The sequence below is a fragment of the Limulus polyphemus genome, unplaced genomic scaffold (genome assembly GCF_000517525.1).
Source record: "Limulus polyphemus unplaced genomic scaffold, Limulus_polyphemus-2.1.2 Scaffold4219, whole genome shotgun sequence".
Taxonomy (NCBI): domain Eukaryota; kingdom Metazoa; phylum Arthropoda; class Merostomata; order Xiphosura; family Limulidae; genus Limulus; species Limulus polyphemus.
The window spans coordinates 49265-69131 of NW_013669829.1; the positions used below are offsets into that span (position 1 = coordinate 49265).

The 19867-nt window shown below is 34.9% G+C and overlaps 2 protein-coding genes across 6 annotated transcripts in view; both read right to left on the bottom strand.

Moving 5' to 3' along the window:
- The window catches only part of LOC106470793 (serpin B3-like), a 34562-nt gene extending 32540 nt beyond the window's left edge, over window positions 1–2022 (bottom strand). The window contains exons 1-2 of one of the 3 annotated variants that reach the window (XM_022399433.1): window positions 1740–1991; window positions 25–708 (exon numbers count right to left, since the gene is read on the bottom strand). In XM_022399433.1, the coding sequence (XP_022255141.1) occupies window positions 25–708; window positions 1740–1752 (697 nt within the window). In that variant the 5' untranslated portion in view covers window positions 1753–1991. Of the gene's footprint in view, window positions 1–24; window positions 709–1739 lie in introns of all 3 variants that reach the window. The other 2 variants (XM_022399434.1, XM_022399435.1) reach the window with 2 other exon arrangements.
- An 827-nt stretch (window positions 2023–2849) lies between these two features.
- LOC106470794 (serpin B6-like) overlaps window positions 2850–19867 on the bottom strand; it is a 22160-nt gene continuing 5142 nt past the window's right edge. The window contains exons 1-2 of one of the 3 annotated variants that reach the window (XM_022399432.1): window positions 15582–15687; window positions 2850–4600 (exon numbers count right to left, since the gene is read on the bottom strand). In XM_022399432.1, the coding sequence (XP_022255140.1) occupies window positions 3386–4591 (1206 nt within the window). In that variant the 5' untranslated portion in view covers window positions 4592–4600; window positions 15582–15687 and the 3' untranslated portion in view covers window positions 2850–3385. Of the gene's footprint in view, window positions 4601–15514; window positions 15539–15581; window positions 15688–19867 lie in introns of those variants that run through there. The other 2 variants (XM_022399431.1, XM_022399430.1) reach the window with 2 other exon arrangements.

Genomic DNA, 19867 nt, shown 5'->3' on the forward strand with positions numbered 1-19867 from the left:
CTACTTCTGTAAAATTGAAGTTATGTGTTAAGTGCATAAACAAAATATCCTTCCCATCCGTGCCTTTATTATAGAAAGTTCCACTTAATGTATTGCTTGAATTAAACTTGTAAAGCCAGGTACCCTTGAAGTAAACTGCGTTCAGTAAAACAAGTATCGTATCAGAGCTCAAAGGTTCTTCGAAAAGTTTAGCGATTTTATGCTGCGTTTTTTGATCCACCCATTCGTTAATTTCCTGGGTAGCTTTCTCTCTTTCGTTTACAAAATCGGCTTCTCTAATTTCTGCTTTGTATTTTTCCTGTAACTGTGTTTTGTAAGAGTCCAGTACAGAGTAATCAATATGATTAACCATTGAATTAGCTGCAATCAGTTTGTACTGATCTTGAGACCCTTCTATTTGGTTAAGAGTGCTCTGAAAAGCTTGGTGAACTTCTTCATCGAGCAGCTGTTCCTCCTGATACCCAAGTGTAGCTTCTAGTTCTCGTGCTGTCCCTTCTCTGGCTCCGAGATACACCATACCCATTGCCGTGGAGATGCTGAAAGGTGAGATAAAAAGGTTTTCATCCTTCGGTAGTTGTTGAAACAAATCCATTGCAAAGTTGTTACTGGCTCTTGCAAGTTTTTGAATTCCATTCTGGTCCTGAACTGGTACTGCGATCACAGTAGCGCAGATCATCAGAAAGACACCTACATATAGCATACTCATACCTACAATTTGAAGAAAAATAAAGATTGAGAAGAAATTAAAACAAACTTTTCATATAAAAATAAAGATATATATATATTAAAATATAGTAAAAATAATATCAGTATTATGTAATCTCAATTCTATTTGTAGTGTTAAAACCCAAATTTAACAATTTGTCATTGTAAAATACATTTAATTGCCTTCTTCCTTAATCAAATTGAGCACAATCACTGTTGGAAGAACTAGTCCCAAGATCAAAACAGGGCTTAAAAATAGCTCCTATAAAGTGCACTTAATCAATTTTTATGTTTACTTTTCATACTAATTTTACGGTTAAATCTAAATAACTCACTTTTAACTTTCAATAAATATCCACTAAACCAAAATATGTTTTAATAACATCTTTTTTTTTATGAAACACATTATTCTAATATTAAATTTGTTGAACTTATTTATGCACATCGTTAACTTGTGTCTTAACATTCATTCCACCAGCTGTCGAACGTCTTTTACATTTCGTGCTTTATGGGCAGTTCTGTTTCGGCATGATTTTTCATTAACAATATTTTTATGGTTTTCAAACTTCAGGATTTGTAATTTTCATAAGGCAAACGGAAATAGAAGTTTAATTTAGAAAACTAAAATAATTTTAGACAAACCAATATTTCTTAGCAAAGTAAAATCACATCTGTTAAACTAATTGAAGAAGAAAGTTATATTTTTACAGGCCAATAGAAATATTTGTGGCAGACATAAAAGTGTGTTTACTACAACATGAAAAACAACAACACAATTCATAAGCTAAGAACCATTTATTAACCAAAGCAAAGGTGTATTACCGTTTTCACTTTCTTTGGTCATCACAATGCGATCCTATGATATATATGAACAGTATGTAAGTAATATATTAAAAACGTTTTCTTTTTAAGTTAAAATATCCATCATTAATTACTGTTGTTGAAAAGATATACGCCTAGGAACGAATGACATATTTATTAGATTGAATTAGAAGACTGTCAGATTCAGGGCAAACAAAAATACAACGACTTACCTTTACACTTCATTAAACAGTTGGTAAATCTTTAGGTTCAGTGGTTCCATTGGTTTCAGGTAGCTGAGACACGACTATTTATATTAACTGTGAACAACAGGTATGACAGTTATGATACCAAAGCAGGTTTGACCAGTGATGTACCAACTCCACGAGCTTGCAGGTTTTCACTTGAACTTGATTATCAGATAACAATGAAAACAACAACATTTTCTAGTTTCAACAGAGAATTAAGATGGAATGAAACTGGTTAGAACAAAAAAAAAGTTTCCTTTTTTTATGTGAAAGTTTACACATAATACCAGTTTTGCAACATTTTGTAATCTTGTTAATATGCCATATTTGGTGTAGGCTGCAAACTAATGAACTATTGTGTTAAATTTTAAAATATTGTTTCAATAACTCATGACATGTTCTTTATGTAGATTGTCTGGTTCATTGCCTGAACCGGTTTCAATCGGATGACAGTAACCTCCATCAGAAACGAAAGTTTTTGATTGTTGCTTTTAATTTCTTTTCACCTAAAAATGTTAACAGAAGATCTTGCCATTCAGTGTGCTTCATGGAATGAACTGTAGATTTTTAAGTTTTTAGATACCATTTTGACAAACAGAACTCATTTTTATACTTATAGGAGAGTAACGTTAGCACAAACCAACTATGGGAAACTTTATAGATCAACCATCTTAGTTTGTACATATTTTAATACATTTTAATATCAATACTAACCATGAATAACACACAAATTAGAAAAACAAATTGTTATATTTTACAGATATTACATTCAAATTAACCATACAAATACATTTCCTATTACAAAATATATAAATCTGAAATAACTCATAATGATTCCCGTTTCTTTTTATGATTTGTTTGAAAGTCCCTTGGTTCGTTTCCTAGATAGTTGGTTTTGTCCCGTGAATGTAAACATCTCATTTCCCAGCAAGTTCAATTGAGAAACAACATATTTTGAAACCTTTTCCTTGGACTTATTTAAAGAAATAACTATCCAACTCCCTAACATAAGGCACAATAATATTTTATTTCATGTCATGGTTTACCGACCAGATACATTAATTGATGCGTTTCAAAGGTAAGATTTTGTATCTTATACAAGATCGTACATTTAGTATATATATATATATATTTATTTACACACATCCATATACTATCTCCTTTCCCAAATATTATGATTTGATAAAAACATCAACTTTTACATAAGTTTCACATCGCAATTACAATTTTTCAGCATAATAAACTTTTAATGTTCAGTCACAAATGAAAGGTATACCTTGACAAAGTCACTTTCAAATTTTCTGTTCCTGATTCATTTATGGGCAAAAAGTATATGAAGTGCGCTACGAATATTGAGATGTATTATAAATTTTGCTGATTGGAGAGTTTCCGATTACTTGAAATAAAACTGTTAACTAAATAATTACCTATAGTAACTATAAGAACTTTTGACTATTAACGGTTTAAAAACAGCATTCCAGTTGTTAATTATACTTTATTTAAACAACTGCGTGTGTCCACTTCAGCTATTATCTCAAAATTTTAAAAGCCTGGTTTTCAGATATCCAAACTTAACAAAATTTACTTTAATAATGTCAGTTGTTTTACGAAGAAAAATGAAGAGCATTCTTTTAAAGCTGATTTATTCGTCCTATGAACAGTATTATTCCATTCTGATTCTCGCGTATGAAGAAGATAAATGGATGGTTAATAGTGAAAGTAGGCTTTAAAGACAAAGTTTCAACCATTGAAGCCGTACTAACAATGACTTTACTCCCGTATTCATCCACTTCCAATAAAGCTCTGTGTTTGATACTCGACAAGTGAAGGGCTTTAGTAGTAGTGAATTTCGAAAAATCGGCAAGTCCAGGACTGAAAACATTAGTGAGACCCAATTTTCGCAATGAATCTTCCAAATCGTATTCCTTGTCCAGTTTAAACTTGGGAATCGAGATCTCCACTTCAGTTTCATGCAATTTCGAAATAACCTCCTCAAACTTCTCGAGATCTAAAACTGCTTCTAACTTCTTTAAACCTTGTTTTTCTCGAGGAAGAAAAAAAATCATATGAAATCTTGTGCCTGAATAAGGTACCGCGAGAATAAAGGCATCCAGTTCAGGATCAAACCCATAAGGAAACTTATGTTTTTTGTGCATCATAAGCACCTGTGTTTCATTTGTTCCGAAATTGTAAAAACTTTCTAAACGTGTGGCACTTTCATCAAACTCTTTTAACCACGACCCTTTAAAGGACATGATACTTAAAATAAGCAATCTGGTTAATGGGTTTAATATACCCATAAACATTCTTTGAATTTTATTTTCCGTCTTCCGTTTAATCCAACTATTTAACCACTGCACTGTGGTGTCTGGATCTTCCTGGAAATCTACTTCTTGAATAGAAGCGTTGTAAAATCGGTCCAGATCACTTTTATAATTAGCATCAATGTCAATGCCCTTTTGTATCACAAAAGCATTTGTTGTTTTCAATTCAAATTGCTGGCTATATTTCAGAAATGACGTGATTAGATAATGAAAACTTTCATGGAAATCTTTGTCCCTTAAACCACTTGCTTCCAAGTTAAGCAGATTCCTTATCTGGGCAGCGGTATCATTTTGGGTTCCTAAAAAAGTCATGGCGATCACTGTTGTGATACTAAATGGCGAAAAGAATATGTTATCGTGAGTCGTAAACACTTTGTAAAGCATTAGAGCGACAGAATTACTAGATACTGTAGCTAGACCAGCTGCACCAGTACGATCGCCAACTGATAGATATGTTACCGAAGCACAAGTAATTGCGAAAAGTAGAAATTTAACAGTGACCGGTGTACTCATCTTGACCCTCTAGAAAAATAGAAAAGAAAACACTGATTACTTGACATTCACTAGTTCCAACCAACAGAGATAATAAAACAGCCATTGGTAAAGCTGTTTGGAACAGTTTCAGGTTTAATCATTATTATTGGAACTTTTCACATCAAATTAGTTTTATTATTATTGTGATATTTTCTTGTGCAAGAATATGAGCTATAGTTATATTCATAACAGTTATTAATCTAAACCAATCTAACACAAAATGCATTTGAATGTATATAACTGTTCAGTTCATTATACAGGACCAGAGATAATTGAAAGTAAGGAGAGATTAAGATAGATATATAAGCCCAAGATTACATGATTGAGTAACATAGTAAGAATACATTGTGTGTGATTGTATAGCTGGTAAAATAGGAATGAAATAAAAATTGTAACATTTCATGAAAGTGAAACGAGTTCATTCGAGATTTATTTTCTTGTATTCATGCCAAAGAGGAATCCACCAGTCGCCTGAAAAATGCCACACTCATTAGAAATTTAGAATTGAATATTTATAACGTCATATAAACAATTTCCATTACATTCTAACGCAAGCAAAGTTTTAAATTTATTAGAATGAAAATAAGCTCTAACGTAATAAAAAACACTTGTTCACTTACGTATCTTCGTAATTACTTTAATTGTTTCATTATTACATTTTATCATTCTTGTGATAACAACCGGTTCATGATGGGCAGTCATAATACGAAAAGTACATCTAATTTATTCATATGTTGTGTGATTATTTGATCTGAAATAAAGTATGGCACTTTAGTTGTCTAGCCCGAAGAGACGAGCATGCTCTTATCAAATAAAAACAAGTTCACAGAAAATAGTTGATGTTTGTATTACTACAGGTAGAAAGGTTCGTTGTCTACACGTTTACCAAACGACCATTGCAAGTGTTTGTTGTATTCTGTGGTGGCGTAAGTAATCTTTTTTTCTTTTTTAAGACGTCTTCAAGTTGCATGCTATTAATTTAGTCTGTTTATATTTTATGTTTTTTATTTGTTGTTAAGCGCAGAAATACACAATGAGTCTAATGGGTCATCTGTGCTGTTCTTACTACGGGTATTAAAACCCCATTTTTGGCGTCTTAACCCTTCAGACTTACTGCTGAGCCATTGGAGGGCGTTTGTATTTATTTCAAAGCCTGATCTGGAGTCGGTGTCCGGTCGTGTTGTTTGCGACCTTGGAGGGTCAGGTACTATGTATACTTCTTCCTCCCTCTATAATGCAGATGCTGGTCATCTTGATCGGGATTTGGATCCTTATCAGGATTTAAGAGAGTCAGGTACTATTTTCTTTCCTCCGGCACTGATGTTGTTGTGATCCGTTTAGGTCGGCACCGTTGTTTAAATTAAGAGCACTGTTACACGCTAAACATCACATAAATGAGGGTTCTGTGTTTATGGAAAGTCACTATTATAGTCACATTACCTATAACAGTGTCATATCCATTTATGTTCAACATTGAGCATTTGCACTGACACACATTTTGCTTCATTTGGAATGTAAACATTACACAAATAGTCCCACATATTCCAATGCTTGTTCATTCGGTAATATAATTAGTATGTACTTAACATTAATACCCTAATAATACATAGAGAATACACCACACAAACGATATAGTCAGCTACGTCTAGCAGTAGGTGGCTGCTAGCTATACTTGTAGTATATATTTATACGAGAGCGGGACTAAGGTTCTTTTCTATCATGTATACTATAGCGATTTAGTGAACGTACTAGTTCATTTTTGTTTAAGTTTTTCTAGTAGTAAGTGAGCAATCTATTCAAAAGTTTGTTGTAGAGTGGCTGTAGACTGACTGTATTGTCGCCCTCCCTAATTTAACAATGAAAGACTAGAGGAAAGGAAGTTAGTCATCATCACCTATCGCCAACTCTTGGGCTAGTCTTTTACCAACAAATAGTGGGATTGATCGTCACTTTATACGGCCCCACGGCTGAAAGAGTGAGCATGTTTGATAGGACAGAGATTCGAAACCGCGACTAGCACATTGCAAGTACAGCGCTCTAACCACCTGGCCATGATGCTTGTGAGTGGCTGCTCTCTGCATGGTCAGTAGTTCAAAATTAGAGATCGCCTTAGTAGCGAACTTAAAAACAAAATCTGGAAGCGGGTGAACTATATCAGGAGTCTACCTGGAAATAACACAAATTCTGGAAGCGGGTGAACTATATCAGGAGTCTACCTGGAAATAACACAAAATCTGGAAGCTGGTGAACTATATCAGGAGTCTGACTGGAAATAACACAAAATCTGGAAGCTGGTGAACTATGTCAGGAGTCTATCTGAAAATAACACAAAATCTGGAAGCGGGTGAACTATGTCAGGAGTCTACCTGGAAATAACACAAAATCTGGAAGCGGGTGAACTATGTCAGGAGTCTACCTGGAAATAACACAAAATCTGGAAGCGGGTGAACTATGTCAGGAGTCTACCTGGAAAGAACACAAAATCTGGAAGCGGGTGAACTGTGTTAGGAGTCTACCTGGAAATAACACAGGCACATCATCGAGAAACATATTAAAAATCTATAAACAATACATACGGCCGGTAATAGAATATGTCTGCTCGGCTTGGATTAACGTTACACCACACAGAAATTACAAACTATACAAAACTCAGTTCTCACTACAGCATATAGTTTCACGCACAAAAAGTTCAGTTTTCTTACACAGTTATGCTAACGCAGATAGCCCTCATGTAGCTTTGCGTGAAATTCAAACCAAATCTCACAAGCACCCAACCATCCACGGAAAAGGATTTGCCTTTTCAGGCTTACTCATAAAGTATGTATTTCTACAAAACCGGTATAATTCAGTGATAAGTGGTGAATTAAATGATCAAATTGACTTCATACTTATTTTTATTAAGTTAAATATCATAAAAGCTAAACCTTCGACAAATCTGTGGTGGCAAAAGACAGCTGAAAATTACCTAGAATTAGAACACTATTTTTGAGTTTGATTTACCTATGATTGAGCTTAATAACGTCGTTTGCTCATAAGGCATGAAACTAAGTATTTTTGATATCTTAATAAAATTCCCAGTTATAGCTATCAAATTATTCACCACATGATTTGATTTGATTTTCATTCTGCGAGAAATAATTATAATTAGAACAGGACAAAAAATTTTATTCGAGTCGAAATGAGAGTTAGAGGTTCCATAATTGAAAACTATCATTTACACATGAAAAAAGGTATGATTCAGAATTACATTAATTAATTAAATGATGTTTTCACAAGCTAATTTTATTTTTATTCTTTTAAACAGTCATCTTGAAATTGAAAGAGAAAGGGTTGACAATCTCCCTATTTGTGTAGTTATGATTTATAAATAAATTCATTGTACATTTATTTACAGACCTTGCCCCCCAGTGCCACAGCGAGCGATATGTTTGTGAACTTACACCGCTAGAAACCAGGTTTCGATACCTGTGGTGGGCAGAGCACAGATAGCCCTTTGTGTAGCTTTGTGCTTAACTACAAACAAACAAACAATACAGACGTTGCGCATGTGCACAAATGAATGGTAATTTGGCCCAAAGAGCATTATAAACGTATATGATATATTGTTTGTAGTTCACAAAGGTACACAATGGGCTATCTGTGCTCTGCCCACCACGGGTATCGAAACCCAGTTTCGAACATTGTAAGTCCGCAAACATTCCGCTGTGCCACTGGGGGTCATATAGTAAGTTACGAATTTTCTTTGAAAATGTAAATATGTAAATACATATTATCGAGTAAAGCATTTATTTTATATATATATTTAGCAATATGTAATATTTAAGGAATATATGACAAGCTAAGTAATAACTACTAAGAATCTGTAATTTATTTCCAAACTAATCCTATACTGTCACACAAGTTTTCCATTGGTCTCTTTTCCAGGGATTTGTTATTTATATTCTATATTTTATCTAATATAATATAAAAATAAAGTTGAATATAACTTGTTAACCCTTTTTTTTGCCATGTCCTTGTTTTCTACGAAATTATTCTTAGAAGAAACATTATCAACTTTTCATCAAGGAATCGTAATATTATAATTTTCAACATGACTAACATGTTAAGAACATGGGCTAAACCGCTGGATCAGAGGACGCCTAGGATTGGGTTATAACCGTCTCTAATTTGAAAATGTTGATCAGAGGGAAGTCAGCTAGTCAACAACACTCACCGACAGAAGGACTTAGTACAACTTTTAACTCGTTTTAAGAATATCCAACTAATAATTCTACTTGAGGATTTTTTTTTACTTGAACAATCTATACTTATACCATGGGCCGACTGGTATTTATATATTCATTACTTAAGAACGAGTTCTAGGATTTTCCAGGTAGTTCCTATTACTTATATAGTTGATGATTTTGAGTTACACTATTGTTGTTTCCACTAATATTTCGTTTAAACTATCCTGACAAACAAACAAACAAAAAAAAGTCCGCATTATTTCGAGACATTTCACTCACCAAATCACTCACCAATTCGCTCTCTATGGATTCACGAGCATAACATTTTGTTTTGATCATTTCACAACTGTTCGATAACCACAAAACTTATAGTACGATAATTATTTCTTTCGGAAAACTCAAACATTTGATTACTAAAGCAGTATAGAGAAAACAAAATTAAGTGTAAAGTCATTTTTGTGTGTAAAGAATGTATTTGATCATTAGACTTCAAAAAGAAAACAATCATTCATTGCTTTATACAATTGTCTATCTTACTTGCAAGTCTTAAAAACATAATATAAGAAAGTTCAGTGTTTACATAGAGAGTTACATAATACGTGATGAACCAAGCCCTAAGTACCTCTCCCCTCTAAACATCATAAATAAGAATCTTACAGACCAAACAGTGCTAGGCTAACTGAATCCTAGACACAAACAAAGTTTTATTTTAAAATGGTTTTGTATGTAAAAATAGGATTATATGTGTGTGTGTGTGTGTATGACTGCTAAGTAGAACTGTATTGTGAACACGGACTAATAGTGCGATCATACACAAGTGAAGCTAGTGAAAATGTATGAGTTAATATTACCCCATAAATTGGACATGGCACGAAAAGGTATGTTAATTATAACTGTGGACAATAGGAAAAAATGAACACACTGTGAGTAATACAACAACAACATAACAAGGGTTATTACCTGGAATTCAGTAAGAGTGCAAACAAAATAACAATTCCTAAAAGGGAGAAACAGGTCTACGCTGAACCTGACTCTCCCTGGTCCAAAACACGGACCGAATCTCGATGAAGATGAAATTCAGAAGGAAACAATAAATTAATAGTCATCTTTACCTATGATTAATCTCGTAAATTACGTAAGGCGTCTTGCCATGGCTACAGTTTGTGCTTTCAATTTGTTTCTATTTATTTTCAGTACAATTCTTGAGTTTAGTAGATAAAGATGAATGCGGCTTTGTATCTTTGTCTCGTTGAAAAATGAATTTTAGATTGTTTCAGGATTAAACTATTTGTGCATCAGAAGAATATTCATATGACTTGTAATCTTTAAAAAGTAAGCGTTCTATAGGATAAAGTGGATCTGTGGTAGTAGTAGGTTGGTGTTAACTGACTTCATATAATATTCACGCAATTACAACGTTTATCACCAGTCTACTGCGATCCAGGTTAAGTAGTTAGCACACAGGATCACCTACAAAAGTTGTAAAGTTTTCAAAACGAGACCCAAAACTCGAGCGCCTTCGAATAGTTCACTATTCTTCTTCGGGAGAATAAAGGATGTCTACGGCGATGTCAGAGTAATGGCTACAAATCACTAGGAGACGGAAGAACTTCATATATACCCTGAGACAAGTCTTATAGTTTTGAATCTTAATATAGCTTCAATACAACGGGGTCATTTATTTAAATTAACTTATATTTCTTCCAAACATTCTAACCAATGTTAAGTTAGACAAAAAAATATTGGACTTGCCATGGACAGTTTGCACAAATCTTCAATGTAAAATGCGAATATCTATAGTTTTCTTCTTCTTATTATTATTATTATTATGAAAACTATGTACTCAAACTTTCCACGTGGAAGCTGCATATGTGACAAGTGAACCCATGAAATGAAAACAAGCCCCCATTTGAAAAACTACCTTCTTTCTCAGTGTCTATAAAAGTTATCTCGAATTAAATATTTAAGGCTACAGTTATTATGGACGTACATGTTAATATTTTATTCAGTTAACCACATTTAAGAGAGACAATAAAAAAATAAAAAAAAACGTCTACACTTTATCATGGAACAATCTCAGGTTGTACATAAACCACCATAGACCTGCGCGGTCTAGTGACTGGCGTGGCAGATTGCGGATAGAAGTCTAAGGTTCGCGTCACGATGCCTCTAAGCATGCTTCTTACTTTCAGCTGTGGGTACTTTATAAGAATAACAGTCATTCCCGTTATTCAGTTCAAAGCCCTTGTGCCAACGAGTGCTGTTCACTGGCGGGTTTCTTTATGGTCAGTAGTTCAAAATCAGGAGCGGCTATACCTGAATCCTAAGAGGTCTCTGACCTAACTGTTTAGCCCACTTGTGTATAAAGTGCTGTTGTGGTTGAAAATACCAATACTGAAAACTGTCGCTATTACTGTGAATTTTAAACAATTTTTCAAAGCCCAAACCTATTAGCAGAGATTTGTAGATTATGGTTTTATTTGTAAATTAAATAAATACTGATGTTATGGCGCAGATATAAAAAAAAATAGGTTCTAAGATATTTCTCAAATTTTGTTATTAAGAACTTCTCAAAACACCCGAGCTATTAATCTGAATTGATCTTACTATGGTATTCTAAAAAATAGTATTTTGTGTGAAAAAAAAACATAAAAAGCATAAAGAACAACAAAAGGACTTTTAAATAAGTTCAATGGTTTTATGTCATATTTCATTTTACACAATCCATAATTTTTGGAATGCCTTGATTACAGGTCTTACGACAAGGTTCCACCTAAACCCATTTTTTTTCGAAGAGCAATAAATATTTAAACAAGCAATGTGTCCTTTCCCTATGTTTACCCAATACCTTAGAAATACGTGGAAAGCAATTTGCGCTGTGTTTTGCAATATCACCCTATGGGCAAGTTAGCCTCTAACATTAGCAACTGTTTTCATTTTCTTCCTAACGTAAAGTCCACTGGCACAGCAAAATTTACTGTCCTCGTCGTTTCTGGTTTGCAAGAGTTATTACACTTTAAGTGGAGGTTGACATTCTATTTCAACTTTTTATGAACTTCTCCAGTAAAAACCCTTTCGTAGATATGCACTATACCTCTGCAGGATTGTCGTACACATAATGTGGCAACACTTCAATGATAGGGCTACATTCACACATACACGACTGGGATTTCTAGTCCTTTTCGAAATCGCATATACAATGGCATGTTTCGGAATAGATTATCACCCACCATAAACAACAATTTAAAAAACAGTATTTAAACTTTCATGACACCTAATGCGCACATGGACTAAATGATCAGGTCAGTGATTCTGGCTCAAGTATTGCTATCCCTCAGAGACTCGAGCTTAGGTCTTGCCATCCCTAATATATTTAGAACTACTAACAAGAGAAAGTGCAGACCCGAGGCCATGAGAGCTTTGTCCGGCTTTGAATCCAATAACTAGATTGACTGTCACTCTTATAACACACCCCTATCTGAAAGGGTGGATTTTTTTTCCACAGCATCACACATTCATGCCTAGGTGCTTAGATGTTCTAATGTCTATGTCCTTATAAAACCAGCTTATTGGTTATCCAAACTCTGAATTTTAAAGGAAGCGATCCTATACTAACACAGTTTGAGTATTGTTTGTTTGTTTTTGAATTTCGCGCAAAGCTACACGAGGGCTATCTGCGCTAGCCATCCCTAATTTAGCAGTGTAAGACTAGAGAGAACTCTTGGGCTACTCTTTTACCAACGAATAGTGGGATTGACCGTCACATTATAACGCCCCCAGCATGTTTGGTGTGACGGGGATTCGAACCCGCGACTCTCAGATTGCGAGTCGAGTGCCTTAACCACCTGGCCATGCCGGGCCCCAGTTTGAGTAAGAAGATATCCAATATTTATTGTTATAACTTGGCGAACATTGTATGTCCAATATTTATTGTTATAACTTGACGAACATTGTATAGACTATACGGTGTTCTCCATTGAAATCTCATTCTTGTGTTGGCCAACGAATTATCATCACCACTGTTTATTAGTTTACAGTGAGAAATGGTTTAATTCATTGTCGCTGAGTCTTGAATACATAATTCCAGGTTACATTAAACGAATAGCTAACGGAGTTTGTTGTTTTCGTATTTTCAGCATCGACTGAGCAGCTCATAGAATGGCTCTGAATTTTTTTTTATTTTTCAAGTACAAACTTTTAGCTCATAGCTCCTCTTAACCGATTTGAAAACTAATTACAGTTTTGGACTCGGGAAGTCACGCCCAAGGTCTCATACATTAATTTATTTTAATCCTGCCCAAAATAATTTCAATTTGAGGGTAAGCTGGTGGAGATCCTGATGAGTAATAAAATGGGATCGGGTATACGTGCGCCCTATGCTTGGTATTGGTGGCGCACAAAAATATAGCTAATAAAAAGGATTAATAGATTAATTTACTCTAATCCTGCCTAGAAGAAGTTCAAGTGCCACAGCTATTAAGGATAATCTCTTTTTGTCTTTGAAATGTTCAGCACGTCAATTATTTACTGAAAATATTCGCATAACGGATTTTCTAGCGATATTAAAATTGTCTGCCCGCTCATTAACATTGTAATGTATGAACAATATTCCCAAAAAAAGGATCACATTAATACCGCAGAAGTGTTATGAACTCTGCACATTAACATCACTGAAGGAAAGCCAGCACATTAATACCATTGAAGTGTTATGAAGCCTGCATATTAATACTGATGAAGTGTTATAAAGCCAACACATTAATACCATTGAAGTGTTATGAAGCCTGCATATTAATATTGGTGGAGGAAAGCCAGCACATTAATACTGCTGAAGTGTTATGAATTCTGCACATTAACATCGCTGAAGGAAAGCCAGCACATTAATACTGTTGAAGTGTTATGAAGTCTGCATATTGATACTGATGAAGTGTTATAAAGCCAACACATTAATAATGCTGGAGTGTTGTGAAGTCTGTACATTTATACTGCTGAAGAAAACCTGTACATTAATACTGCTTACGCGTTATAAAGCCTGTACATTAATACTGCTTACGCGTTATAAAGCGTGTACGTAAATACTGCTGCCTTCCCTCTAGTCTTACACTGCTAAATTAGGGATGGCTAGCGCAAATATCTCTCGTGTAGCTTTGCGAGAAATTCAAAACAAACAAACAAACATAGTCTTTATGTTTGCAAAAAAAACAAAAAGGGGGTAAATAGTTTCAGTCATGCATCTACGTCACTAGCTGGCGTTTTGACTGCATATAACGGTGTGACAGTTTCAGTTTGTTTCTTAGCAGGCTTCATAACACTTCACTAGAATTACTGTGTAGGCTTTTCTTCAACAGTATTAATGTGCAGACTTCATAACACTAGCAGTATTTACGTACACGCTTTATAACGCGTAAGCAGTATTAATGTACAGGCTTTATAACGCGTAGCTAGTCATCACCACCTACCGCCAACTCTTGGGCTACTATTTACCAACGAATAGTGGGATTGACCGTCACGTTATAACGTCCCCACGGTTGAAAGGGCGAGCATGTTTTGTTGGACGGAGATTCGAACCCGCGACCTGCAGATTGCGAGTCGAGCGCCCTTACCACCTGGACATGCCTGGCCCTTGTTTGTTGTTAAGCGCAAAGCTACACAATGGGCTATCTGTAATGTGCACCCCACGGATATTGAAACTCGGGTTTTAGCGTTATAATATTTAGTGTTTCCTAAACTTTTACCCTCTAAGGGTACACCTGAGACTATTTTATAAAAAAAGCAGAATACCTCTAACTGTGGCGCTAATAGGAAAGTGATAATAATTTGTTTGCTAGTTTTAAGCGCAAAGATACACAATAAACTGCTGCTCTGTTCTCGTCGCAAGGACTGAACTTCGAATTTTAGCATTATAAGCCCTCAAGCTTACTGCTGAACCGCAGGAGACAAGTAAGAATAAAGCTCCCCACACGAAAGCCTGGAAAGCAAAATGTGTGCTTTGCATTACATCGTATGATGTAATGGCAAGCCACAGAACGTCGCCTAAGATTGTGGTAAATTACAAAGAAGTCTATCATATAGAGCCGCTGACGTAAAGAATACTTATTATCCATTTCAAAATTAAACAAAAAAATAATGTAGTTTAAGTTTATGCTTGTCACAGTAGAGTTTTCCATTGTATGGAAAATACGATTAATCAATGTATCACAGCATGTATTAATGAGATAGATTTTTTGGAAACTCTGTAAGTAAAATTGTAATCTTGTCCTCGGCATAACCATGAAAACATAGTAATTGCGGTGGTTAAGATATATATATTTTTATTTTCCTGTAGAGCTTTGATTGGAACAGTAGCTTGAAGTTGTTTGAACTTGAAAATAAAACCAAAGTATTTATTGGAACTGGTTTAATCGTCATTAAAATTCAACAGGTGAGCCTGAAAAGCTGTATCTGAGAAAAGTATAAATGAATTCAGTTTTTAGTTATAAATACTTTCATTTCAGGCATTTGAAGAACTTATTTGTTCAAAATGAAGCTTAGAATACTATGCAATGCCTTAAAGCCTTGAATTGTCTTCTTGATATTCAAGCACCTTATTCAAACTAAAAGTCCGCGAAACTTATCACACACTATATACGTAAGGCTACCTCAACATCTTAATCTAAAATTCATAAAATGTAATACTTACGTCACAAACCTTAGACTGTCCAGACAACTTATCAAACAGTTTACTGAACACACACATATATATATACCTGCTGTGTTTCTGGCCAACCCTCGGTCCAGGTGTCTTCCAGCACGTGTTATAATACATGCCAAGGTGCATAAGCATTTCTGTGTTTATTGGTGACGTCATGTGCGAGAAATATTTGACATACTTGATTGAGTCCATAATGGACTGGGGGTTATGGAACGGGGGGATTGTCCTTAGCACGTGTGCACGTGGGAAGAAGCTTTGGGGCGGAGCCCAATGGATACTAGCTCGGCGCATCACTGGCGCCAAATGATCAAATCGCTCTCTAAGAATGCCCAAATTCAGTATTAGAATAAAATGTGATAAGCAACAGCAAGCACTCATCATATAGTGTAAGCCACTTACATGCAGCGCCCGCTTTTTCTGGAAAACCTTTCCTATAAGTGCTGATAAAGTTACTTGTACTGAAACTTTCCCACCATTCGATCTTCGTCTAGTCGTAAACAACATGTTTATGGGGTAAACCATTTATTACAGCAAAAATACATAAGACAGCAATGTCATGTTTTAATACCTTAATTACTACACTCTTTATTACTGAGGCTTCTGTGCTGGATATGGCATTTATTTCTTCAACTGAATTCCTCTAGTGCGTTCACCTGTGTGGAATGTGGAAAAAACACTCTTGGCGCCAGCTTGCAACTTTCGCCTGAAGGAGGGCGCGTGTCCATGACACGCTACCTGGCTTAATACGGATTTAATGGGATGCCAAGTGCAGAACTAATATGCTTACTTGTAGAATTAAACAGAAACACGATTATAAACTAAATGACTTGACATGCAGAACAGAAAATGTTTTAATGAGTAGATTTATTTGATGAACATTTGAAGGTCTGCTATCCTCGTGGGCGCTGGATAAAGTGACCATTTCTTGTCACTCGAGAAAGATTTGTTGTAACGTCAGCATTAGGTGAAGATGAAAGAAATAATTTTGTGGCGCCGAGATGGAAGGAGGTAAGTTGAATGACCACTTCTAAATGTCAGTTTCACAGAAACAAAATAGAAATGACCGTTGGTGGTTGAAGCATGCAAATGGTCAATGATCTTCGTACCATGTTTACCTAACCATATAGGGTCATCTAGCTGGTGGTCTGTCGATATGCTGCATGCATCTTCAATACATATACAGAATAGTTTTCAGAGCTAATGTCATATGATAGTAATTTACACATATATAGAATAGTTTCCAAAGCTAATGACATATGATAGTAATTTACACATATGCAGAATAGTTTCCAGAGCTAATGCCATATGATAGTAATTTACACATATATGGAATAGTTTCCAGAGCTAATGTCATATGATAGTAATTTACACATATATAGAATAGTTTCCAGAGCTAATGTCATATGATAGTAATTTACACATATATAGAATAGTTTACAGAGCTAATGACATATGATAGTAATTTACACATATATAGAATAGTTTCCAGAGCTAATGTCATATGATAGTAATTTACACATATATAGAATAGTTTCCAGAGCTAATGTCATATGATAGTAATTTACACATATATATGGAATAGTTTCAAGAGCTAATGTCATATGATAGTAATTTACACATTGAAGCGAATGAAAGAAGTGCTGTTTTGAAAATATAAAAAAGTCAGAAATGGATGTCAATCGATGCTGACAAAACCCAGATAAAGGTTGAAACAAAGGTAGCTTAACTACTTCTTGGTATTTTTGAAACAGAAAATCAATTATTTCACATTCAAAACAAAGAAATAACTTAGAATAATGCATTAATCCAATAGACATGCAATGAAAAAGGGAGCATATATTTAAAAATAAGAACAATAACAACGTTATCTTTCAGATTTGGTTCGCATGAAAACTATTATTCATCAAATATTGTTAAAAAACATGGCTAAGTTTCTGAGATTGTCAGAGTTCTTTAGAAGAATATGCTCCGTCATTTATATATGTATGTTTTTTGTTATTTTACCTCTTCCAAAACTAAATTCTTTATCAATTTTCTGAGTTATTACTGTTCGGATATTTTGAAACACATCGTGTTACCTAAGTTTGTTGCTATCAATACAGCATATCGACAGATCAGCAGCTAAATGACTCTATATGGTTAGGTAAAAATTGTGTTTACTAGATTCCCTATAGTTCCAACTGGTTGTTGAATTTCGAGAGAAGCTGCACGAGGGCTATCTGCGCCAGCCGTCTCTAATTTTGAAGTGATAGACTAGAGGGAAAGGCAGCTACTTAGCACCACCCACCAATAACCCTTGGGCTACTCTTTATCAACGAATAGTGGGATTGACCGTCACATTACAATTCCAAGTGAGAAGAATCGAACGTTGTAGTTGCGCATGACCAAGAGCCCAGAAATTGGTGTGTAGGTGATTAATTCACAACAGTTACGGAATACGGGATAAGTTATAAGTTTGGTTAAACGTTAAGTTTTAAAGGAAACACTAAAAAGTTGTTACATGTGGGAAATAATATGATACAATAAAAATGTTACGCGTTAAGAGCTGTACGATGCAACAGAAAAGGTGGTTACTTATGAAAAGTTATAACATTACATAACAAAAATGAGGTTGCGTTAGGAGTTGTACGATGTGGTTATACGTTATTAGTAGCATGTTACATTAGATAATGTCTATATATATTGAACTTGCACCGTACATAAAATACTACTCTGCTATTTTGAATTGTACACAGTAGAATATTATTCTGGGGTTTTTACCTGAAGTTTCATTTCCCAATTGATAAGCCACAGAACATTCGCTTTTTACTTATGCCAAACTGTTCTAATCTATATTGTGTTTTCTTTCTCATATGTATATTGTTTTCCACAAAACTAAACGTTTTCTAACCTACATTGTATTTTCTCTATCATATCTATATTGTTTTCCACAAAAAGAAACTTTCATCTAGTTTTTTTTTTTTGACAAACATCTTGTCCAAGATACCTGTAATCAAAAGTAGAGATTTTCTTTAAATATTTTATATTCCATTTCGTAATATGATAATGAACCTCAGACTGTATGAACATACAAAGCTTGTACATCGGTAGAATTTGTAAAATATTATGTTGTTATATCACAAGTATATGACACTTTTTAAAAATTAAAACTTACATGAAACTTTTTTTTATTTTGAAGGATTAGCTGCGCTGTAATATTATGCTCTAAGTTTTGTTTTTTGGCGCACACCTATTCGATGTTCTATTTGGCTAGCCGTCCCTAATTTTGAAGTGATAGTCTAGAGAGAAGGCAGATGGTCAACTCCACACACCGCCAACTCTTGGACTATTCTTTACCAAAGAATAGTGGGATTGGATGTTAATCATGAACGTCCCCACGGCTGAAAGAGCGAGTATGTATTCAGATTTTGAGTCGAGCTGTAAGATTAGACACTAAACAATGGTGTGTGTTCAGAGTAATGGCAATTTCGAATTCAGCTGTTTAAATGTTTAAAAAAAAGAGAGATTTAAAGTATAAATTATTTGAAAAAACATCTTATAAGCTGTTTATTAAAATCTCTCTGTGTATTCACATATTTTTTGTTTGTTTGAAGTAAAGCACAAAGCTACACAATGGGCTATCCGTGCTCTGCCCACCACGGGTATCAAAACCCAGTTTCTAGCGTTGTAAGTCCGCAGACATACTGTTGTGCCACTGGGGGGGGGGGGGCATGCACATAATTTCCACCTCAACTTGTGAAAAAGGTGCATATTTGTTCACCTACGTGGAATAAATATGTCATTTCTGTTAATAAACAGTTTTAACATTTATACCCCTATCAGTAATCAACCTACCTGGAATTCCAAGGTATGCAAGTAAAAAGGTTTGAAAATCTTAACTACTATAAGCCACGTCATAATCAAATCAAACGGCACATCAAGGTGATAGCATGTTTTTAACGTGGGGTGTAAAACAAGTAACGAGTATTTTGAGAGAAGGATAATACCAACGTGTTAAGTGAATTATATTCATGCTATAAAGTTGATGGGTTAAAAGTCGGAGCGAGTATTGTCAGCAGGCCAGACTATATATCAGAGGATCCACGGTTCGAGTCCACTTTTTGATAACTCATGTTCAACACTTTGGATCCTTTAATAAGATTGACGGTCACATTCCATCATGTCGATCAGAGAAACCCAAGAGTTTGCAGTAGGTGCCGCTTACTAGTTACCTCCCCTTTATCATTTGAAAAGGCCATGGCCAGGTGGTTACGGCGCTCGACTCGCAATCTGAGGGTCGCGGGTTCGAATCCCCCGTCACTCCAAACATGCTCGCCCTTTCAGCCGTGGGGGCGTTATAAT